Consider the following 24,465-nt stretch of genomic DNA (forward strand, 5'->3'; position numbering starts at 1 on the left):
TTTCATACAGACACAGAGCACAGCCATGTAGTACGAATGCCTTGATGTCAAATACAATCCTTATCGGTAGCTTCTGTGTCATTAACATGCCTACGCATACAGACACCATAGAAGGAAATTGTTTTCTTTTGATGCCCACTTAAGCTTTTCTTTAGGATTAGTCTTTTGTAACTTGTATTTTTTTAAAATAGACACTCCATAAATGTTTCCATTTAAAAGAATCCCGCAGTTAATTTGCTGTTTTGGACAAGGAAAGTCAGTGAGTGATCTTTTAATCTTTAAAGAGTAGAAATTAGAGTTTTCAAAACAGAATTTGTTCCACAATAACTGAAAAATGTAAAATATGCAAGTCCTTAACATTTTTTTGAGACTGTAAATTCATTAAAACAACTGAAAGTTTCATATTAATCCCCTAGGCTTCTTGGAGGAAACACAGTTATTTTCTCTTGCTATTCCATTAACAATATTTTAAAATACCATTTGAAAAATGAAACAATGAAGATAATATTGGGAGCTAACTTCACTCTTGAAAGCACCACATAAAATGCATTTCTTTATTTGAGGTTTGGAGGGATTTGTTTGTAACTCATTAGCTTATACATTGAGTTCTAAGGATTGTTAGTCCCAATATGTTCAAGAAGCTATGAGAAGGCAGTATTATAAGAGACTTCTCTTGTTTATCTAATTGTATATTAGCAAATCAGAAAATATATGGAGATAATGCCTCTCTACTTGGTATATTAAGTAGATGCATTTTTTAAATTTTTTTTTATAGGTTGATGGAAGATACTTTATATTCTGTAAGAGAACTATACCCACTTTTAAAATGTTTAAATAATTAGTATGTGGAAGAATAGTTGTGTGTCTAACAGTTTTTAACCATCCTCTCCCTCTTTTTTTCTCTCTCCTCCAGTTATTCATAGGACACAGCACTGGTTTCACGGCAGAATCTCTAGAGAAGAATCTCACAGGATTATTAAGCAACAAGGGCTTGTAGATGGGTAGGTATTCTTATTGCTCAGTATTTATGATGTGACAATAAGGTTTATAGGCAAGAGTACAACTTCTGCTATAATGATTTACAGATTTATGAGCACTTCTGAGTTACCTGATTGTCGAGTAGTCCCGTTACAACCTGCCTGGATTCCAAAAAGTCAGAGTGTGTGTTTGTAGGAGTGGATCCTAACTTTTAATTTGAAAAGTAAAATCTTAGGAATACACTTAAGTGTCTTTCTTTTTTTCTAACAGGCAGTCAAGTTTTAGACGATGTTAGAATTTAAAAATAGTTAATTCTTGTAATCTGCATTGAGGACATATTTTTCAGGCAAAGCTGTACCTAATCATTTGCCAAGAAATTTATAATCACCCATCCGTGCTCTTCTGCATGAATCAGAGCAGCTAATGGTGCTTGCTTACTATTTCTGTTCTAGAGCAAAGAAATGGAAATACCTGTTTCAGCACTCAAATGTCTGTGGTTGAGATTTAAGTATCTTCTAAGCCTCTCTGTTTTCCTTATTTATATGGAGTTATGGTTATTGAAGGGAAGTTGCTTGAACTGCATTCAGCATTGTTGATTTGTAGGATGGGAAAGGCATGGCTGCCCTTGGTTCCCTGCTCTCAGGGTTAAGGTAGAAACTTCCATATTGGCTTCGCAGGAGCTTTCTTCAGCATTTTCTTATTCAGAAGCAACACTAATCTTTCTGAAGACTAAAATACATTAGGGGAGTAGAAGTTGGTAGTGAATATATACATTCAAGCACTGTTTGCTTTTTTGGGGGGGAAGTTTGTCTAGGCTAAGGCTAGACGGGGTTTTAGCTAAGCAGGTCAAACAGAAAAGGGAAGCTGAGAAAGCAAAGTAGCATTGCTGACTTTTTGAGTTTCTGGTTTTCTCATGTTATAATCTTGGGCTCATTTTGTCTTGTTGCCTTAGGAATCTGGTGGCCCATCATTCTTGAGATCTTCATAAATGTGTTCTTGTGTTTGATGTTGTGTTAAATTTGTGCCTAATCAGCTTACTCACTTTGGAATGTGAGAATTGGTTAGTTTGGCCATAGTAAGGTCCACCAGTAGTGACAAAAGTACATGTTACCCTATGTGCTCTGAGGTTTAGGGATCATGATTTTTAGGGTGGAAAACTCCTGCCTGTTCTGTGTGTTCTTGAACAAAAGAAGGTAGAAAGTTAACAGTCTCCTGGTGGTTCATGGAAGAGACTCAACACTATATACAAATAACTGGTGCTGCTATCTTGGATATCTCTGCAAGCTCTCGTTGAGGATGCATCTGTCTTGGTAGTCATTGTTTGTGTGGAAGCTGGTTGCTTGCCAGAGGTTGAGTTGCAGCATCAGCTGTGCAGACATTTGCTTTGTGCCACCAGCTTATGATACCATGCATTATGTGAAACAGCTAGATGAAAAATAATGGAGAGATACCTGCATGAATTGCAGTAACCACAAGGGAGGTGAGGTCCTTCCCACTCACATGGATCTTTATTTATAAAGGCTTTTGTCCCTTTTCCTGGGACATCTGGCCTTCCTGGGATTACAATGAAACTTTCAAACACCATGCATGGTTTCTGAGAGTGGCAAGACATGCCTGTCCCTGACTGCTGAACTGACTCTGGTTATGATGGTGCTTTTTTTGTGGTACTGACATTTCTCAATCAGATCTGAGGAGCTGGAGTAAATTATTTTGAGTTCTTAAGACTACAAGCAGTTCTTGCAATTGCACCTTGGAAAAGTGTGTTCCTGGCTTTGTGGTCAGCAGTTAAGAGGCCTGCCCCAGTCCTGTGCTCAGCCATCTCACAAATCCATTAGTGAATAGTGCTGTAAGCCTTCTGCCAAAGGTACATTCTTGCTTCCTGTGACATGGAGAGGATTTGCTTCCTTAGTTCATAAATGTCAAGGCAAGGAAACACAAGCTTTCTTATCAAGCTTTTTTTCTCCTCTTCCCAGTATGGATGTTAAATAAAGTCCATTTGGGGTAGGACTTCAGTTTTGTGGATCAATTTAGAAGTGACAGCTGTATGATGTTGGTAGCTGTATGCCTAATAGATATTTTTTCCACTAATGCTGAGGGAAAAATACTGTGACTGTTCTAGAGGAAAAAAATCAGTGTGTCTTCACCATATTGGTAATGTGGAAGCTATTTAACTGGTAAATAGTTTTAAGAAAGTATTGAGATGTTTCTGTGCAATTGCAGCCATTTAACCTACACATAATTTTGCTGACATTGGATTTCTATTAACTGATGCAAGACATTGTAGAGTGGGAACAGATTCCTATATATTACTTTTCCATCTACAGAAATTCAGATTTTCTCTCGAATTAAATGATAACATTTTCTTCATGAGAGTACATATCATTAATGGAAAGTTGAGTTAGAAGGAACCTTTAAAAAAAGCCTCATAGATACATTCTTATGGGAAGAACTACCATAATGTATCTTGCACTTCTTGTTTCTTCATCTGTTAATGTTGCATAGCTGTGGTATAATAACTGAAAGCAAATTGCCAGTTACAGAATCACCTCTTAATGCAACTGAAGAAGACTTCAGCAGTGGCACAAAATGACTTTGTAGTAATTACTATTTAAGATTATTTAAGAACAAGTAGATTAGGGTATTCAATTTGTTCTTAAAAATGTTCTCTCCTAGATTATTTCTTCTGCGGGACAGCCAAAGCAATCCAAAGGCATTTGTACTTACGTTATGCCATCATCAAAAAATAAAGCATTTTCAAATCTTACCGGTAAGTAGATTATTTTTGCTACTGAGATGTTGGAAAACAATTTGATTTTTATCTTGATCCAAAAAAGCATGAAAAATTTAAGATTATGTAGACCTTTCTATTGTTCCAAACCCTCTTCCATTGTTCAGCTGGCCAATCTTACAAACAGCTATCAAATCCTTTTGGGGTATTTTTGTTTTATTTTAATGAATTCCAGTGCTGTCTGTACAACTTTCAATTACTCTGCCCACAAGTTTTCACTTTCATAAGCAAAATATTACAAGTTGGATTAAGGTATGTTTTCTCTAGTGCTATGCATGGTTTCATAAAGAACTGGGTTGTGTGGGCAACCAAGTGCCAGCCAAGTGCCCATCATTTATTTATGTCACACACTGATGGTACTCTTCAAGTTTTTTCATGCGTGTATCTCTTCATGCGCAGCCTAACTTGAAAAGGATGTTTTGTTTTCCTAGTGTGAAGATGATGGACAGATATTTTTCAGTCTGGATGATGGAAACACCAAATTCAGTGATCTAATCCAGCTTGTTGAATTCTATCAACTAAACAAAGGAGTCTTGCCCTGCAAACTCAAACACCACTGCATCCGAGTGGCCTTATGACCTCAAATCTGACTCTCACTGAAGACTGGATTTGATAGAAGAGTAATTGTAAGAGAACGTTGACACTGGGGAATTGGCAGATTTGTAAGTTGGTTAAAAAATAAATATTATGCACCTTGGGACTCTGAAAGGGATGGATTCGACAGGTGCCAACAGACCAAGATTGCTGGTTTGTCTAACACCTAAGAGTGATTGCTGCTGAGTGTCCCAGCATCCCAAAAATGGGGGGAGGGTCTGTAACACAATGAGTAAATTTGAAACAAAACTGGAAAGTATCTTGGCTGGGCCACTTAACAGGAAAAAGTGTGAAGAGAAATCTTTGAAAAGAACTCTTGCCCTGGAATAATCTTGACAATTAAGACTAGTGTGTTTACTTTTTGTATTGATCACTTTTTTTGCACTCCTACTTTGTTTCGGATATTGTATGCAGCCTATATTAGGAGCTGATGTGGCTTTTAAAATTCATGCAGGAGTTGGGTATTAATCTGCACCCTAAAATGTATGGAATGCTTCAGCCTAAAAGGATCTAGAAGAAAATCAAGAAGTGTGTGTGTGTGTGCGTGCCCGCGTATGTCTCAGTACTTCTCTGGAGACCTGAGGTTCAATGATCTGCAGATGTCTTTGAAGAAGCAATGAGGATACAATTCTAAAAGAACATACCACCAATATATGTACTCTTAAAACTGTTGACTTGTAGCATAATGGCTGTAGTATGTTGATGGCATATTAGTGGCATCCAGTCATGCAGAGACTGTATTAGATTCTATGCACAAATTTTTATTATTGGAGTGGTGGTTTGTTTTTTACAGCCTTTTGACTGTTTTCCTGAGGAAATTTACTGTTACTAAATAGAGTAGGACTGAATGACTACACTTGTATTTGAAACCACCATTTTTTGTGAGAAGATTCTTCTGCAGGTAGTCTTAGTATGACAAAATAAAAAAAAAAAAAGTAAAAACCAGTGTTTTTAGCTTTATAGCTCCTTGAATTTTCAGACTGTTTCAAAGAGCTCTTTCAATATAGTAAAGCTACAGTGACACAATGCTCTCCTGGGGATAGGGCATAAGAAGAACTGAACCCCTTCTGCTTTTTGTAGGGCCATGAAAGTTTACATGGTGAGAAGGAACATGCTGGGAATAGAAACAGATTTGATTGTGAAGTAGCTGCTGGCAATATCATCCATTGAGGTAACTGGTGATCCCTGTGTCATGTGTGCTACTGCACACCAGTACCTGTGGCAGACAAGCATGTATCTTGCTCTGGTGCTGGTTTGTCATCAGAACTACATTATTGTTAATGTTTAAATGAATGATTTAATGTTTACACAATAACTCTTTCTGATGATAAATCAGTATTAAAGTCAGACAAGTCCCACCTTGAACCTCCAGTTGCAGCCAACCATTCCTTCAGCAACTGTCTGAACTGAAGTAACTTCCCAGTGCTTGGTGCCATTAGCCACAGTGTGAAGTATTCCACCCTGGGAATTTGCAGAGTGTAGTACAGAATGGAGCATTTGTAAAATGGTAAATTATTTACACAGGCTAGTTAATCCTTAATATTTGCCACTGGGTTTGAAATCCTAGCCATCTGAAAAGGTAAAGAAGGAAAACCAATCCTACACTTTTAGGTCTTCATGTAGTGTTAAGAATAGCTTAAGACAAACCATAACCTGCCTGAGTCGTCCATATCAGCTTAAACTATGTCAATGGTATAGAAACACTGTATTTTAGTTTACAGAACACATTTAGTATTTTTTTCCATTTAATGTCTAGATACTAAAAATGAAGAAACTTGATTTTGTTTTTAGTAGAACCCTTTTTTGTTTTGTTTTGCTTTTTTTTAATTGTACATAGTGAAATGAGTGTTCCTGCTTTCTAGACAATGTATTTTAAAACCTTGAAATTAAGCTAACTTAAGTCTGACTTCACTTTGCATGCTTCTATTTGGCCCCTATTAGGAGAAAAAAGATACTTGTATTGACTACATTACCAGTTTAATAAGACCATTTATGCTGTAGTTTTAAGTTTTTCTGTTTACATAGCTTAGTGACAACCATGCATTTTTCCCAGTAGGCGGATAGTATTTGCAGTGTTTCATATTTATAAAAAAAAAAAAACTTTGCATCTTATTTAAATTGAAAATAAAAGTTTGACTATGAACCATGATTTTTGTATGTAGATGGTTGACTTAGTATTTTGTACTCTTCCCAGCTAAAGTGAGCTGTTTTGAGAAAGTGACCACCTTCAAAGTGGCAACAATCTTACTTAAGCAGATCACTGCTTTGTCTTCTTTCTGCTGGAAAACAGTCAATGCCACCTTAGTTTTCCAACAGATTCAGCTGGCTGCCAGCTCAGAATACCAAGGACTGAAGGACATTTGACTCTTATTTTTGTATTTAAATGACATGAATGTAAAGGGGATGCTCAGGGTTGTTTTGGAGCCTGTTGAATTTTTATCTTTTTGCCTGTGATTTTATTTTCTAAATAAATACTTCATGTAGCAATCTTGAATATGTTGAGAAGGAAAATGCCAAACCATTTTGGTAATGAGGTTACTAGTTAAGTTATGTTACGATAGGTGTTAAAGTACAAAAAAACTTTTTATTTGTTAATTAATCTTGAAGAAACACGTGCCTCAGTTTAGATGTTTTGTCTTATCTTTTCTGCACTAAATACCTGACAGTTTGACCAATCAATGCACCTTTCCAGTGGCAAGACTTGCTTATCGTAAATTATATTGTCACAATGCAAGATTTAGTGACTGTAAAATGGAATAAAGTTTAAAGTTTCAGGGAATGCAAAAGGTATTAACTTAAGAGACAAAACCTTTATTCAATATGCTTTGCTTCATACTGTAAATAGCTTTTTGGCTTGTGAACCTAATTGTAATCTTTCAGGTATTTTTGTACAAATAAGGGACTGATATTCTGTTTCTTGTAATTAGAAATAAACGTTAATACAATGCTATTCATTTTACATTGGAATGAATGTCATCCTTTGGATATATCAGTAACACTGTGTATCTCTTGCCTTAATTCGGGTTAATTGGGTGGGTCATGTTAAACAGCTTTAAAGAAGTGTGAAGAGGAAAACACAATTCCCAAGACACCTGTATTCTGGCTGTTCTGTCTTTAAGATTCCTATTAGAAAACACTGCATTTTATTTAGAAAAAGACTTGTTCACTCCTTTTGTTTGAGAAAAAATACTGGGGATATTCTGCTGTGATATTTACAGTATTCATTTAGGAAGGCTACTAGAATCATATCAGAACAACATATTATGACCAACTTTAAGATCATAAAGTTATATAACCCATTAAAAATGCACACTATGCATAAAACACTTTACTGGCCTGATAGCTGTTGGATCAGAAAACTTTTCAATAGTACTTCCAGAAAGCAATTGCTTATGCCTGTAATCCTTGTATTTGTATATACTGGAAATCCTTGTATTTCCACCCCATCAGAATTTGGTTAGAAAAGCACCATCTGCACAAAAGACATCTTTACTTTAAAAATCCAGGAGGGTGGAAGAGTGGGGTGGAGGGATTGATGGTTTTTTTGACAGATAGAAAAATAGGTTGGGAATATTTTGCTTTTTTTTTTTTTTTTTTTTGGACACAATCCTTTCCTGTTTCCTCCTTGTTAATTCATAGAAGCCATCAAATGCATTGCACTTCGAAACTCTGTTACACTCTGGTGGCCTCTGCATGCTATGTCTCCTTATTGCACTACAGCATGAGTTAATTTATATGTTAGCATGATGAAATTCATTCATCAGCACATAGAGGCAGAGTACTTCCTTTGGATTTTGGTATTCCTCAAATTTTCTTTCTATCTGGGCATGCATGTTAAAGTGCTTAGAATTCACTATCCTGCATGCAGTAACTTAGCTTTTTTAATAAGTTAACAAAGAGTTTGAGGATGACTATTTCCTGCTTGGCTAGAAGAGGCCATACTAATATTGAAACTGATTCCCACTATGATCATTAAAAGTCACAGACAATAATTCTACACAAATCTGAAAAAAAAAACCCTCCAAAACAACAACAAAAACACATGCACACAAAAACAAAACAAAAAAAACAAAACAAAAAACAAAACAGAAAAAAAAAAAAAAAAAGGAAAAAAAAAAACCCACAACCCCACCCCCACCTTGCTTTATTGTATATATTGCGTTTGGAACAGATAAGAAGATGGCATTAAAAAAAGCAACATTGTAAGAAGATGTCATTAAGCCTGCCCCATGGCAAGGTAGTGCTGTCAGCATGTTTGTCCAAACTGCCCACCTCTGTAGCAGATGCAAAATGATATCTGTGAAATCTAACCCTTGGTATTAGCAGTGGGTACTTGGGCTATCACCAGTACAAAATTAGTCTGGGCCAGAAGTGGATCAGTGGTACAGATTTGAATTACTTGCCTGATAGATTGGTGTTTCTTTTACTTCAGCTGCAGAACAATAGACGTGATCAGATATCTGATCCCACATAAAGCATTCTAGCACAAAGTTCACCAGGCAAAACAGCTTAAATGCATTTGGGCCCATAAGTAAATTCCTATCAGACTCCTATTTTATAGCATGTGGCTGCAGGACTTTCATCCTGATACAAAGAACCATTAAATTAGGATTACTTTAAATTGCTGCTTCAGCCTGTACCTGTAAAACCAGATGAGAAAAACACCAGCTGAGCCATTACCCTTCAAGTTGAACTTTAGATTACTTTTGATCTTTGTTATTGCTAATTCAGTAATGCTTTAATCTGGTTTGTCAATGTCCAGTCTGTAGACTGCTTTGCATCTCGGATATTGTTTTTCTGACATCTTGGAAACTTCTTTTACAATGTCAGCAGATGGAGAAAAAAGATATCTTCCTCTGAAATATCCATGCTGCCTTCATTTGGGTTGCTTCTGCATCCTAAATCTTAAGTCTTCCTTAACTTGAAGCACAATTTAATTAGTATTTGAAAATCCAACATAACCACAACTATGCCCAAGACCTGTATGATTTTCCTTAGATATTGTGATTAGTCACATCTGAGACTTGAAAATTAATTTGTTTGTGTAACACTCATTCCAGACCCTTAACCCAAAGACAATTCTGCTCTAATTGCTCATCATTTTGCACAGATACCAGCAGATGTTTTAGGAAGAAACACAGGTTCTCACAAGACACTAAGCTGTGATTAATAGGTCTTACAACCCTTGTTAGTTGCCCAGGTTTGTTATGCTTTTCTATAATCAGGTGTTTTCCATCCCTTGGCTGCAAGAACCTGGTGCCACAAATTGGGGAATAGGAAGGTTCAATTACAAACAGCTGCTTGCCCTGAGCAAAAATACAGCCTGGGTTTATATGGGCTCTGGAGCTCAGCCTGGATGTGCTCAGAAGTACAACTCCTTAGAGCTCAGAAGAGAGTCAGGGAAAGAAGTGGAGGGGAGAAAAGAATTTCTCTTGGGCAGTATTGTCCAAGGGGTGGTTTGGGTGTGACTAGGAAAGAAACACAGTGAAGACAGTGCTGTGATGCCCTGAGTGCTGCTCACCACTCCCCAAGAGTCAGTTTCCCCTCCTCTTCCCTCAAACTTGTGAAGACACTTCTTAAAGGCTCCCATTGTATTTGCCCTTTGAAACATGTTCTCCAGAGGTGTTAGGACTAGCATCTTGCATTACCAAGGAGAGACACAGCAGTGGAATTGTGCCCATTCTTAAACAGCCTGTCCCTCCCACTGCCATTAGAAGAAAAGGAAGGTGAGAGTATGGTAGTATGGTTCTGCCAAGAACAATGATGGCTAAAGCAAATGGTTAAGCACATTTCTGAAAGTGTACAGTATCATTGCCCCACAAAGAATCCTAGGCACATCCTATTTTAAAATAATTTTTTAGACCTTTTCATTATTCAATTCCCTCCACGATACTTCTCTTTGCTGCTGAATTTGTATATGATAATAATGTGCTCTATGTGACTCTTACCAGCTCCTAGTTTTCACATTACTGTAGCACTCTCAGAATAAAAAACAAATATAGAAAAGAGGCAAGCTGAGGATTAGAGCTTCCTGAAAAGTAACTCCACAACACATCTAGTTATGAAATAATGTAAATCGATAATTATAGAATTGGTGGACAGAAAAGTTTTTGAGGTTTTTTTTCACTAGACAGTAGGGTTTGTGAGAACAGCTGGCTAAACAAGGGTGAAAGTCATTGAAGGCTCACAAAGTTTGCCTCAAAATATTGAAAATCAGTTGCTGGAACAAGCATTTGACCTGCTCTAGAAAACAGTGCTTCAGAGAAGTGCATGTACCTGGGAAGGGATCCTCTCTCCCTAAAAGTATAAAAGAGAGCAGGAACTCCAATGACAGCAGCAAAGAAGACTTAGGATGCAGGAGAAATGGAAGACCAAACATAAAGGTCAGAGGAACAATCAAATATATAATAAAACAGTTCAGTAAGCTAGTATAATAGATTTATAGATAAACATAGGCAGCTGAGCTGAAACAAAATACTTGATTATGAGTCTTTTTTTTATACATAAGTCACCTGAAGTATGCAGAGGACCAATTCAGGAAAACCAGAAGTATTTCTTGGTAAACTGCTCGTATAATCTCTTGCATTGTCCACCACAAAATGTAGCATGTGGCAAAAGTTCACATGGGTTCACAAAGGGCTTCTATCACATCATGATAGAGAAAACTCAGCTGATGGATAATAACTACAAAAATACCATCTTTTTCTCTCAAAGTCCCTTGGTCACATGTCACCAAGTGCCAGGAGCAGTCTTTAGGAGAAGAATCATTATTTGACAGCACATATATAAGTTCATCTTCCCTGCATGCCCACTACTAAGGCTAGAGACAAGGGCTGAAGATACTTTTTATCTGATCCAGGAATGTGCCCACATGAGGGCTGGCTCATACAGAAGCAACTGAAGGTAGCACTTAAGATCTGAGGAAGGATCAAGAGAACCTGCTCTACAGTCAACTGGAGGCTGCCTTTGACTGAACTAAGGCTGCCCTTAGCAAAACAGCCATGTAAGTACTGAATTTGCTTCCTACCAGCCCACCCGAGGAAGTGATGCCTCCAGGGTGTGCAATAGCTGTCGAATCCTCATGTGCCTTCCCCTGCTCCAGCTTCCCACTAGGAGGGTTTGCTGCGGGTGTGGGTGCTGCCAGAGCAGAGCTGAGTCCATCAGGGCTCTGAAGTTGCTCAAGAATAGTGTCTGGCTTCATTCATTCAGACTCAAAACCGGGTCATAATTGGCAGGGATGGAGCTTTTGAGGTGTCCTCTAAAATGAGCTTTAAACAGAGCATGGATGCTACTCCCTTTCAACTCAGAAATGGTTATATGAGAAGTTGTGTGTAAATAGATATCTCTGGGCATTTTTGTTCAGCAGTGTGGGACATATTGTGAAGGGTTCCCCTAGGTAAAATGCAGGTTTTCCTTACACTATTGGCATCTGGGGAACAGAAAGGGGCTCTGGTGAGAGCCAGGTGATTTCTTCTTGCTGAAAGCTACAGTGCAGCTGGAGGGGGAGCTGTGATGGGGTGGGCAGGCCGGGGGGGCTGCCGAGTGTCTCCCAAGCAGGGAAAGAATAGAAAGAGTAAATCACACAATTTTTAGGGTTGGAAGGGATCTCTGGAGATCTTCCAGCCCAACCACCTGCCATGGCACACTCACCTAGATCAGGATACACAAGAACGTGTCCAGTTGAATTTTGAATGTCTATAGACACAGAGACTCCACAAACCTCTCAGGGCAGCCTTTTTCACCCTCAGTGTAAAGAAATTCTTCGTGTTGAGGCGGAACTTGTGTTTTAGTTTATGGCCACTGCTCCTCATCCTGTCTCTGGGCACCACTGAAAGGTCTGACACCATCCTCTTGACAGCTGCCTTTGAGGCACATCAATTCACGTGCATTGCTGAGACCAGTTGCTGGTGCCCAGGCTGGTTCCACCCCGCCCTGGAGGATCCTGCCGCCCAGAGCAGGCGTAGCAGGGTGCTGGGCTCTGTGCTGCCCCAGGGGGGGCTCACCCGGGCAGCTGACAAACAAGAACCCCATTCTGCTGATTTCTAGTCTCCGGTTCTGACAAGTCTAAATGCCGGAGTCAGTCGGGTCAGGGAGGCCGGCTGGCACAAAGCCCGGGCTGTGCCCGGCCCAGAGCTGGAGCAGGCCGGGCCGGCGAGGCTGAGGGCGGCGGGCAGGGCGGGCTCCGTCCCCTGCCCCGGGCCGGCCCTACACGGCGTGCTGGGTTTTCCCTTGGCTGGGGTTCCCTTGTTGTATGGCGGCACCCTGGCCTCGTCTCCTGTGAAACCGCTGTACAACAGCTCTGAGCTCAGGCCGGGTGCTCCAAATGGCAGCAGGGCTGGCACCGGCCCCCGCCCGTCCCCGCCAAGGGTCCCGGGTTGTGGACGTGAGGGTTTCCCCCTCCGGCAGTGCCCCTCAGGCGGGAGCCGCCGGGCCGCCGCCGCCCCGGGAGCTCTGGGTTTCCCAAACTGTCCCACTCGTGTTACTCGCCAGGCATCTCCGTGGAGTGGACATCCATCCTCGTCGAGGTCACCTCGGCAGAGGCAGGACGCGCCGGGGGTGCTGGCTCGCTCCATCTCGTCGGAGTTCTCACCTGAGGCTCTGTGAATAAGTGAGAAATGCCACGTCCCTCCCATCGCAATGGCTGCGAATTGCGGCTGAATGAGCGCACGGGTTTTGTGGTTAGCCCGTGTTGAGAAAGAGCGGCTGATAGAGCTGACATAGGGCCACGCGTGGTTAATGGTTAACGGAGGAGTGAGTGCAGGGCGAGCACAGCACCGGTGGAGCCCCGGTAGTTGCTGGAAAAGCCTTCGAAATTTCTTGAGATAAAAATTCCCTAGCCGCTCCTGGTGACCTCTTCTTCGCAGGGCGACTGTGAACTGTAAGGGACTAAAACTAATACCTGTTTCCAAGATACCGAAAAAGGAGTGAAATCCCCAGAGAGGTAAGGATAAATTCGGTAATGTCTGAAAGTGAACCTCTGCACTTTCACCAAATAATACAATGCAACAAATCCACATAATTTGTTAGATGTTAAACTAGTCATGTTTAGAAGTGCAGCATAATATGCTAAATGTAAATATTTTAATTGACATGTGCTTAAATCAGTTTTGGTGAAGGAGTCAGGAGTTCATGAAGTATTTTGAAATCAAAGCTTTGCAATTCACAACATTTTAAGAGAAACTCTTCTTAACTGCTGCTAAAAAATTGAGTTCAGGGCACTGCTGCTTTCTTAAGGGAAGCAGTCTGGAGGGATGGCAGTACTAAATGATGGTGTACTGGGCAGTCTTGAAGCTGGATCCCAGCTGACAAAGTAACTTTATTAATCTTTTCAAATTTGGTCAGAAAAAAAGTTCTTATTTGTTTGAAAATTTTGTTCTCCTAGTTATTGAGCTTGGTTTCATTGTAAACCTGTGCCATGAGATGTATCCTCTTACAGAGATCCTGTTTATGGCTCAGGGACTGGAGTGATCCTCATATGTTGACACTACAGTTTTATGTGGGGCTAAATGTGAAACAGCAAAAATTGCTACAGCATTACTGGGATTCAAAGAGTAAGAAGATGCTGAAATTGGAAAGGTGAAATAGAATGACAATCACTGTTTACATTACAGAAATTTACTGCTTATATCAATGGTAAAAGGGAAAAAGAAGATACTCTAGTAAAAGTTGAATGAAAGACAGATTTGCTGTATACTTGTGATACATGCTGAAAGGTTTCCTTGGGTGATGCCTCAAGGAAGAGCATTGTGGAATTCTGGTATACAAAACGTGCATCCCTCACCAGCAACACAAAGTGAGGAAACTGGAATTTCTTGCTAAAATTGCTAAAGGTTGTTTAAAGTTGTAAGAGAGCTTCTTCTTTGATTGGTCAATTGATACACATCAATGGGAAATTTCTGTGTTGCTTTAGTGTGTGTTTCTTACTCTGTTCTTTCAATTATGCTGTGTCCAGTTCTGGGCCCTAAATTTAGGAAGAACGCTGAGGTGCTCGAATGTGTCCAGAGGAGGCAGCAAGGCTGGTGAGGGGCTTGAAACTCAAACCCTGTGAGGAATGACTGAGGGAGCTGGGACTGTTCAGCCTGGAGAAAAGGAGACTCAGGGGTGATTTTATCACTCTCTACAACTTCCCGAAAGGTGGTTGTAGTCAGGTGAGGGTTGATCTCTTTCACCAGGCAGCAACTGACAGAATGAGAGGACACAAGTCATAAGCTGTGCTGGGGAAAGCAGGGAAAAAATTCTTCACTGAAAGAGCGATTGAGCAATGGAATTGTCTGCTCAGTGAGGTGCTGGAGTCACCATCCCTTGATGTGTTAAAAAATGACTGGACTTGGCACTCAGTGCCATGGTTTAGTTGATGAGGTGTTAAGTTAGGTCATAGGTTGAACTTGATGATCTCAAAGTTTTTTTCCAACCTAGTTTGTTGTGATTCTGTGAAGAACTGTTCGCCTTATTCTTCTGAGGCATGTAAAAAGTATGTTTTTTCAATCACAGATAATATATTGTGTAATCATAAAAATGCATGTTAAACAGTATTTCATTATTGCTAAGTGAAAAAAAAAGTTCAACTTAGACAGCAAACTCAATTTACTTTCAGCATATCCTGGTCCCAATCCTGTTACTAATCTCAACTCTGCATGTCCACAATCCTTCAGTGTTCTTGTGATGTGTGTCTCCCCATTAAGCCAGTTCATGCTGATTATATTTTTTTCTCCTAGCAATGATATCTTTCCTGTAGAAAATTTTGGAATGAAACAACTGTTTTGTTGTACTTTTTTTCACCTTTCTTGATCCTGTGTGGATTGTATTGCTATTCAAAACCAAATGAATAAACAGGAGAAGAAATATTATAGTAAATAGTCATTTCTTGGAAAATAAAATGAGATTTTAGTTTTGGGCTCTTTGTATGCTTAAAAGGTTGCTCTGACAGTTTACTATTAAATAATACTGTGTCATTCCCCCTTTTCCCCTCCACTCTCCATTTGTTTAGAAAAGAACATTTGGTTTTGAAATTCAGGGCAAATTTGCTAAGGTTTGTGAAGGTGTAAATAGAAATCAGTTTTATCTTTCCTGGTTGTATGTTTTCAGAGGAATTGGGTAGTTTACTTGAAGTCAAATGTAGTTTAATGTTACTATTCTTGTATTATGTCAGACATACTGCTTTATTCCTGAATTTATTTTTTACAGCTTCAGAGGCAGAGAGATTCTGTCCCTAAGAAATTGATGACTGATGCAAGGATTAATGGCAGCACGTTTTTGGGTTTTTTTTCCCCATTTATTCTCCCTCAGTGAAGTGCTATGCTGTGAGTCTCAGTGTAGGAACATGGGATGACTTCAAGGCAAAGATGTGACTCCAGCACTGTGTCACCTATCAAAACAGCCTCATAGAGGATGTATCTCCCCATCTGTTAGGTACAGCCTGTCTTTGCAAGACTGGATATGAAGCAGAGAGGTTAGGAAGGTTTTGAAGTGTTCTGAACAAAGATAAGGTGGAAAGGTTTCAATCACTGAATGGAGTATAAGGAGGGAGGACATGGGACTCATCTGATCTTAACACTGGAGGCAATTGAAGCCATAGTAACAGCAACTGTGCATTCCAGTTAAAGCTGGAATATGTATAACCCTAAGTCAGGGTTATTATTAGCATTTCAGAGTTTCAAGCCAGTCATGCCAAACTTGGGTTTGTGACATTCCTTATGCTTCTGAATTCTTTTTTTTTTTTCTTTTTTTTTTTTTTATGCACCAAGTACCATCTACTGTCTGATTGCTAGGGCAACGTCAAGCACTGGTGTCAGCAATACTGGCATATAATTCAGAGTTCACTTTACAGGGAAGGGAATAATCACTTCCTGCTCGGTAGACAGGATATAAGCAGCAGACTAAAATTGGTGGAAAAAGAGGTCCTAGAAAAAAAAATGCACTGGAGTGTACTGTTTAGGGAGGCTATAAATTCATGATCAGAGAAATGCTGCTGCAAAGTCACTTATAACACCTCCCTGTGTTGTGGCCTCACTTGCACTCAGTTATGCTGTTGACAAACTGTTTCATTTAAATGAATAAACCTCACAGTTTTTAGATTTTCTTTTTTCTGACACATGACAATGCAGGTACAGTTAACGTGACATAACAAGAGGGAAGCATCATTACTGTGACTAGTCATGCAAAAAAGCGAGATGGGAAATTATGGCTATACTACATATGGCGCTTTTAAAAACAATCTGAGCTCAGAGAAGTAGAACAGATCCAGCTAATCGTAGAACCAGCTCTATGAATTTCAAGGCAAATATACATTTCCAGACACATGGAGCAAGCTGAAGACTGCTGAAATGCCAGCATGCTGGGAGAATGGCTGGCAGACACCTTTTCATCTTGGACAATACCCTAAAGGAAATGGCCTTTCAGTGTGGCAGATATTGTCCCTTTCTGTGCTGCTTCTTTAAAGGGAGGGAGAGAGAATGAATGCAAAGGATTTCAGAGGAGGTGTCATTTCTTTAACGGCATCCTGTGGGTGCATTATCTTGCAGAGACCTTTTTCTTTGTCTCTCAGTCTGATTAGCACATGTCTTTGTGCAGTTTTAAAATGCTTGGACAGTTTTCCCTGAAGAAATACATGTGCCTTCCAGCAGTTTTAAATTGCTCTTGATATGTTTGATATCCTTATACATCTGCAAACCCATCAAAATCTTGCTGAGTTCTTGACTGTAATTCTTCCTGTGGTAATTATATTTTCCACAGTTTTAACCACACATGATATGAAAAAGTGTGTCCTTCTGTCTGTTTTTAATGTGCTGTCTTTAATTTCCCAGAATTGTACCTCTTGGGCTTTTAGAATTTGAAAAACAGAAAGAAGTTCTTAGTCTTCTCCCTGTACTCCTTCATTCACTTATCCTTTCCTTGGTTTCTGTCATGTTGTTCTGTTTTCAAAGCTAATCAGGCCCATTCATTTGAATCTTCCCCAGAGGACAGCATAAGTGCCTTTGAAGAAAAATCTTCTCTTGTGCTCCAAGAGGGCACTGAAGACTTTTTGAAAGTGAAAATCTGAGAGAATATTGAATGTTCAAGAAATGTTCCAACAATTGATCAAAAGTCACTAGAATATTTTTCCTGTAATTCTCCCAATTATTCTTAGTGGATCCAAACTTCTTGCTATTCCTGATCATGCTGCTTATCAAACAGAGGTTTTCATCCAACAGTGCTACCAACATTGGTTAGACTAAGTTTGACCCTTAAGACTTCTTAACTCTCTCTGTATCCTGCATTACTTCAGATTATTTGTACTGAGCTTCCTGCAGCTCTGTACTGACTATTCAAGATGTGACATTCCTAGCTCTTCTCCCCAGTTCCTATGGCTGCATCTTTAATAGGAAAAAAAGAAGAGGGGGGAGGGGGATAACAGGGTGGCAGAATGATACCCTTTCACTGCAAGTTTCTGTATTTCACAAATATAAAGACCCCCAGGTGTTGCAGCTTTCATATATTTTAGGCTGCTGAAGTAGAGGACTCTGAGACCTCCAGCTGTGGTTGAGATGGGACATAGAAAGAATGGACCAGAAAGAATACTCACTCTGGTGATGGATAGTGAGAGGTCTGAGATGGGAGATGTATTCTAATAAAAGACAAATATCTAAGAGAATTTGTAGGAGAGAAAGAGGAATGTTGTGTGTATCATTCTTATGAGGACAGGCTGAGGGAGCTGGGCCTATTTAGTCTTCAGAGAAGACAAGTGAGAGGGGACCTCATTAAGGTGTATAAATATCTGAAAGGAGAGTGTCAAGAGGAGAGATCCAGGTTCTTCCCAGTGGCACCCAGCAACAGGACAAGAGGTAATGGGCAGAAACTGATGCACAGGAAGTTCCACCTGAACCTGAAGAAGAACTTTCTTGTGCAGGTGACCACACACTGGAGCAGAGTGCCCAGAGAAGTTGTGGAGTCTCCCTCACTGGAGATATTCACAGACCATCTGGACATAGTCCTGTGACATTAGCTCTGCAATGACCCTGCTTGAGCAGGGAGGTTGGACCAGATTACCCACTCTGGTCCCTTCAACCTGACCAATTCTGTGATTCTGTGGTCTGTTGCCCAGGATTATTGACACATACTGAAAATTTTCCATAAGATGATTATATTTTCTGCCCAAGTATAAAAGACACTCAGAACAAACAAAAGAATTCGTTTCTGGAAAAAAAGATATTATAGCTAAAGAGTATCTTTTTGAAGCATTTCTCATGAAAGGTAGAAACTTTATGTGTCTTCATATTAAATATTAAAAGTTTAATAATTAAAAGCAACTTAGTGATATCTCAGTCTATGAGGAAAATTCCTTCATATCAATAAGTTTCCTAAATAATGTGTAAATGAAATTTATAACACAATGTAGAATCAGAGGAAATACTTGATTGTGAGAACTGGAAAACCTCTGCATGACTGCTTAACACTTATTATTAAGGATAATGATAAACTGGCAAAGTCAAACTGCATAACAAATGTAGATAGAAAACTATAATTGCTGAGAAATAGAAGTCCTGAGATCAAATACGTTTTTTGGTATTCATTCACCTTAATTAACCAATTCAATTAATTAATTCAAACGAACTTATTAAGCAATAGAAAGCATTTGTGAAGCTTTGTAAACAGTAACAGCATAAGCCTAGCTTTGAGGAATGTGCAGGCTCAAACAAAAAGCATTTTGCACCCCAACTAGAGCACCAGTACAGGCATCCCCAGGCAGTCCCCAGCCAGCAGCAGGATCCTGGCCTGAGCCAGCAGGAAAAACCAGCAACCTCTGACTGGATGCACATGTTACACATACAGCCGTGATTTTCTTTCTTGAATTTTTTTTTTTTTTTTTTTTTTTTTTTTATTTAAATCTTTTTTTTTTGCTTATGGCATATTCTTCTTTTCTTCAGTATTCTTTTCCTTCCAAGGAAATTTATATTTAATGTAGGCATCTGTCCCTAGAACCCTCCTTTTTATCATCATACTAGAATTTATTTAATTATTTAGCCATATGTTCCTTGTTTGTTGAGGCTAACGACATACAGCCTTGACTCAGGTGGGCATAGAAGTAAATGCTTATGTATGTTAAGCTTCTCTTACAAGATCTTTTCAGACTCTCAGCAGTCCTTCATCTGCTGGTTGCTAACATGACAGGTGCCTCACACGCTCTCTCTCCTGTTTTCTGCTGCCTTGCACATGCCAGGACTTTTTTTCTTGGCACTGCTCACAGAGGCGATGACTTGTCTCCTCGTTTGCCTGCCCTGCCAGCTCTTAAATGGGCCCATATTGTGCCATTCTCCTCGGGTACCTGGGGACCAGGTACAAAGGTGTTGATTCCTGAGCAAGTTTTGCAGGACCACATCCTGAAGCCTGCCACACCTGCCAGGATGGGGCCTATTGTTGTGCTAGGCTGCTGAAAATGATTTTTCTTATAATGGAAAGTTTAAATTCAAACGGTAAAACCCAGAGCCTTGCAAATGTGTTTTGTGCTAATGAAAGATAAGGCACAAAAAATAGAATACATTATTATGATTGTATGTAAGTGTGAGGATTCTCTGTAGCTTCATCAGCAGCTCAGCTAGTTATAAGGCTGATCTCAAGGATATCTGCCCACGGCACACAACTGTTGTGTGAATTCATGCCCGGGGTTGTTCTTACACCTACCTCTGCCTCCTCCTTTTCAAAGTTATTGATACATATTTCTATTGTACATTCCTAATTAGTATGTTCCTGCATTTGGGTGATTTCCATTCTAGCTCTGTCCAAATATCTGAGATGCAAACATATTTTTTGTCTGTTTAATTTTTCTTTTTCTAAAAAAAAAGAATTTTTTTTACCATTGCAGTAATTTGTTACCATGTTGACTGCTGTTCTGTTCAGCCCAGTAATTACTTAATTGCATACTAGTCCTTAAATGACTTTAAGATTGAGTGGTGAACTACTCATTTGCTACTACTGTGGCTTTCTCACATATTTCCTTTCAAGGTTAAAAAGAAAATAAGATGAAAAATGTCAGTCTTCTTTGCTACGGCTTTTGCTTTATTCTGAAGGTTCCCTTGGACAATTTTTTGTTTTAAATTTTCAAGAGCAGATTTCTTATGCTTTTGAATATATATTTCTTAAAAATACATTGTTCCCTTTTGAAGCAACAATTTTTAGTGTAATACCTCTTTATGAATAATCATTTTAAAAGCACATGCATTTCGTCAAAATTTTGTAGGTGACAGAAAGGAGTAAGATATTAAAGATGGTATAGGGGAGCCAGTGTTATTAATACTGCAAAATAAAAAAAATATTAATACAGAACAGTAAGTGTGGTGTGTTAGTGCCTTCTTTCTCACCTGTTCGTATTTATCCAGCTCTTGATAGTGGCTGATAAAAAAAACACTTTTTGGTTACCGTTCTATTTAGAAAATAATCCCTAATTTGAATGTTTCATTAATTTTGAAGCTTCAAATTGTCTTGATGTTATGCAGGTTCTTTGGTGGACCTATAGGCTTGTTTATGCTGTTTTACTAGGAAAGGCATATTGGCACATCTTTAGTTTGTCTTCCTTGTTTTGAGGGTCAAGTTCCATCACAAGAACGAGGCTGTGGAGGCCATTTGCTGCCAATTGCTTTCAAGTATTTATTTTTAGTGTACGCATGTCTGGTACACAGATTACAAAACAAAGTTGTGCAAAGGTGTTTGTTTTACTGAAGTTTTGAATGTTATTCCATCATGTTGTTACAGCATAATTACAATACAAAGATTATCACTTCTAGTACACCTGACCTTGCTGCCAGATTCTGATTTGTCATCTTTTTGTAGTTTCTACTGCTCAGCGCAATTCCATGTGAGAAGTGAATCCAGTGCTTGTTTTCAGGAGAGGATTAGGGTTTTTTTGGAAAAAAATACAGTTTCTACAGACAACTGGTAGTTACTTTAGCAACAGATGCCTCTGATAAGTAGTGGAGATGTTTTGAAATTGCTAAGATGATGAATCAAAATTTATTGTATCCGAAGCAGTCTGAAACATTCTTTTGCTCAAGAAAAGTTAAACGAAACAGGAAGGAAAACAGAACAGACATAGACATGTTGTACCATAGAAGTACCATTCACTTATTTGAAAAACAGTAGGAGAGTTATCTTTTCAACCAAACAGAAAATGTTATGAACATGAATGGCTTATTCAATAGATGTTTAACAGGACAAACATAAAGAGAAATATGAAATAGGTAATGCTAGATGATGCAGTGTAACTGAGCTATGAGTACAGGAAGTTATGTCCCCTGCTGTAATCTGGACATCATCCCCTTCTTCACTGCACAGTGCCTCTACACTCCCATTTCGATCCCAGGCACAATATTCAGCCCATTTTTCACATAAGAAAAAAATTTATTTTACATGCCTGATACGGATGTGAACAGCTTCACCGTAAGAAAACCCACAGCTCCACCTATCTCTATTTCAAATTCAACAGGCAGAACTATATAAAATGTTCTGAGTCTTAACACAGATTCTGGATCCCTTATTCCCCAGTCTTCTTCCACATGCTAGTTGAGGATGCTTCTAGTCACCTGGTCATCACAGTTTTACAGCTTGTCTTCCTGGATAGCAGCAGCCAGCAGTGCTGAAAGCTGCCAAGCTGAAGAGAACTGTATTGTCTTGAGCCAGGCTTTGTGTGGCAGTCTACTATTCTAGCATTGGTAGAAATCAACTTTTCTTTGTAAGTACCCATTGAATATAGTGTAACGCTATTTTTCATGGGATTGTTTTTCAGTGAATGGGAAGTAAGGAGATAATGTAATTAATCCTTTGTTTAGCATAGCTTTGAGTTATTTCCTGTATCTTAGCCATGTTGCAGGATTGGAATGTGGTTGATATGTATTATACTCACAGCTGAAGAATCTCGAGTCAGGCTTTTTTTCTTTTTTTTACATATAGTAAATTAATTTTCACAATTATTCTTGAAGACTAGTCACATAAAATGTAGACGTGGGTTGTATGAGTTCATTATTGTGTAAGATAAAGTAAATAAATGATAATTTTGATGAAAGATTAGTGTGATTTTACATGCTGAGCGTAGATATTAAGAAAGAAAATTAGCAACCAGTGTAAAATGTTAACTGCTTTTAAATCATTCACAACTCGGAGAATGTAGATGCATAGATGTCTTCTTACTTTTTGCTCCAATGGGCAACAGTAATAGGTTTAGACTGGTGTGTGGTTGAAAGAGAGAAAACTGAAAATATCCCCAAGAATTCAACAGAAGCTATGGGCAGGTAAGTTATCTTGATTCCTTATATTTTGCAGTGTATGTAACATAAAATGTGGTAGTGATTCTCCTTCCTTAAGCATAATTTAACATCATTCTGTGTTCTCTGAGCTGAGAAAACAGTGGAAAATGACATTTCTTAAATGACATTTTCTGACAAAAGTTAGCCTGGTGATAGAGGTGGAAGAGATGTCTCTTAAGACTACACAGAACAAGATCGCTAAATAAGAGAGTGGTTTTTTAAGAGTTGGCAGGAAGGAAGAAAACAGAAATCTCAAAATTTCCAAAACTTTCCTAAACTGCCTTTCAGAGAACTGTGCAGAATATCAGACTCCTGTGAAAACAGTTTGCTTCTAGAATGGCACCATCTGACCTCAGCACAGAGAGGTTCAAAATTTGTGCCTCTGACCAGCGACAAACTCTGCCAGAGTTTTGACAGAGGGTGCTGTCACTTTAAACCTGGCCTAGATTTAGGCTTTTTGGATTCAAAATCTAGCTGGAGCCAAATGTGGTAGCACAGAAAAATAAGCTGGAAGAGAACAACCCTTTCTAGCAAAATATTTTATGGAAAATTCCTCTCAGAACTTACCCAGCATTTCACAGCATATGGCAAAGACTTGCATCTGTACTTGAAAGCAGGAGCTTGAACTAAGGCCTCTGAGTCCAAATGTAGTGAATACACTGGATTGTCCTGCTTATTTAACTGCCTTCTCTGCCAGTAAATCCTGGCTAAATGAGAGCCTGTCTCTTCTAATGATAATGTGGAAGCTGTGATTATCTGAGGTGTGGAAGTGAACAAGATCATAAGGAGAACAGATGGCAAGCAATTCTGAGTGGGGAGATGGCTGGCTGCACTGTGGTGAAGCTACCTGCAGCAGCTTAAGCTGTTATCTTTCCTGGCTCAGTGTTTTCCCTCCTAGCTGGAGATGACTGCCTTTCTTGTGGAGCTGGCAGGATGAAGCATGTGAACACTTGGTGGCTCTGTCACCTAATGTCACAGGGACAGGCGGATTCTTTTAGGGGTCCTTGGTAAAATGAGAATTTGCCACACGGCTTGAGATACAATTAGACCTTTTTTACTACAATTAAACACTTAACTTTCCCCATAGTTTATTGTTATCTACAGTTTTTACGATTTAGTGTAGTTTATTGTTGCACAGTATGTATGAATTGTACTTTCAGCTAAGCAAGATTTCTAGTAATGATTGTAGCTTTCTTACTATCTAGAGTCTTTAATTACCTACACTTTTAGTCAATTGGACCCTCTGCAGATCGTGTCAAATTCTTAGCAATCAGTGCATGATAAAATAATCATAATCTGGACTCGGACTTTTCCCAGGAGAACATGATTCACTCAGTCTTCAGAGGAAGAAGACAGCAGTGGCTGTGTCCCAGACCACTGGAGGATCATGGCTTTTGCTGTCCAGCATCAGGCCTTGCAGCTGTTTGATTTTATAGGTAGTATTTAATGTACTTTTACATTTCTGTGTTCCATAACAGGTGCCACCACATCTGGTAGCAATCTTGCATGGGCAAATAGTTTTTTCACAATCCTGACAGGGTATCTGGCTGTTCTGTAATGGGGTTCATCACATCTTGGTGACAACCACAGTGTTGAAAAGGGGAAAAGAGAGGGAGGTGATATGTGACCAGCACACTTACATATTATGACTGTTTGTCTTAGGAAATGGCATTGGTTATGTTAACCATATTAGCAGCAGTCAGGAGCAGGGTCACATGGCTCAGTGGAAAGACTCATCTTAGTGTAAATGCATCTTCCTGCACTCAGACAGGTGGGCTGTGCACATGTATCACATATATCAGCTCTGAGACAAAGACAACAACCCCGAGCAGA

General features: G+C 39.2%; 2 protein-coding genes across 9 annotated transcripts in view; both read left to right on the forward strand.

Annotated features, from left to right (window-relative positions):
- The window catches only part of GRB10 (growth factor receptor bound protein 10), a 140,846-nt gene extending 133,527 nt beyond the window's left edge, over positions 1 to 7,319 (forward strand). For 6 of the 7 annotated variants that reach the window (XM_056483511.1, XM_056483509.1, XM_056483510.1 and 3 more), the window contains 3 exons: positions 914 to 1,001; positions 3,652 to 3,745; positions 4,198 to 7,319. In XM_056483511.1, the coding sequence (XP_056339486.1) occupies positions 914 to 1,001; positions 3,652 to 3,745; positions 4,198 to 4,344 (329 nt within the window). In that variant the 3' untranslated portion in view covers positions 4,345 to 7,319. The remainder of the gene's footprint in view (positions 1 to 913; positions 1,002 to 3,651; positions 3,746 to 4,197) is intronic. The other variant, XR_008839737.1, reaches the window with a different exon arrangement.
- A 5,796-nt stretch (positions 7,320 to 13,115) lies between these two features.
- The window catches only part of DDC (dopa decarboxylase), a 72,175-nt gene continuing 60,825 nt past the window's right edge, over positions 13,116 to 24,465 (forward strand). For both annotated transcript variants that reach the window (XM_056484728.1, XM_056484727.1), the window contains exon 1: positions 13,116 to 13,301. The gene's annotated coding sequence lies outside the window, so the exon portion shown is untranslated. The remainder of the gene's footprint in view (positions 13,302 to 24,465) is intronic.

The sequence above is a fragment of the Oenanthe melanoleuca genome, chromosome 2, assembly GCF_029582105.1.
Source record: "Oenanthe melanoleuca isolate GR-GAL-2019-014 chromosome 2, OMel1.0, whole genome shotgun sequence".
NCBI classification, from domain to species: domain Eukaryota; kingdom Metazoa; phylum Chordata; class Aves; order Passeriformes; family Muscicapidae; genus Oenanthe; species Oenanthe melanoleuca.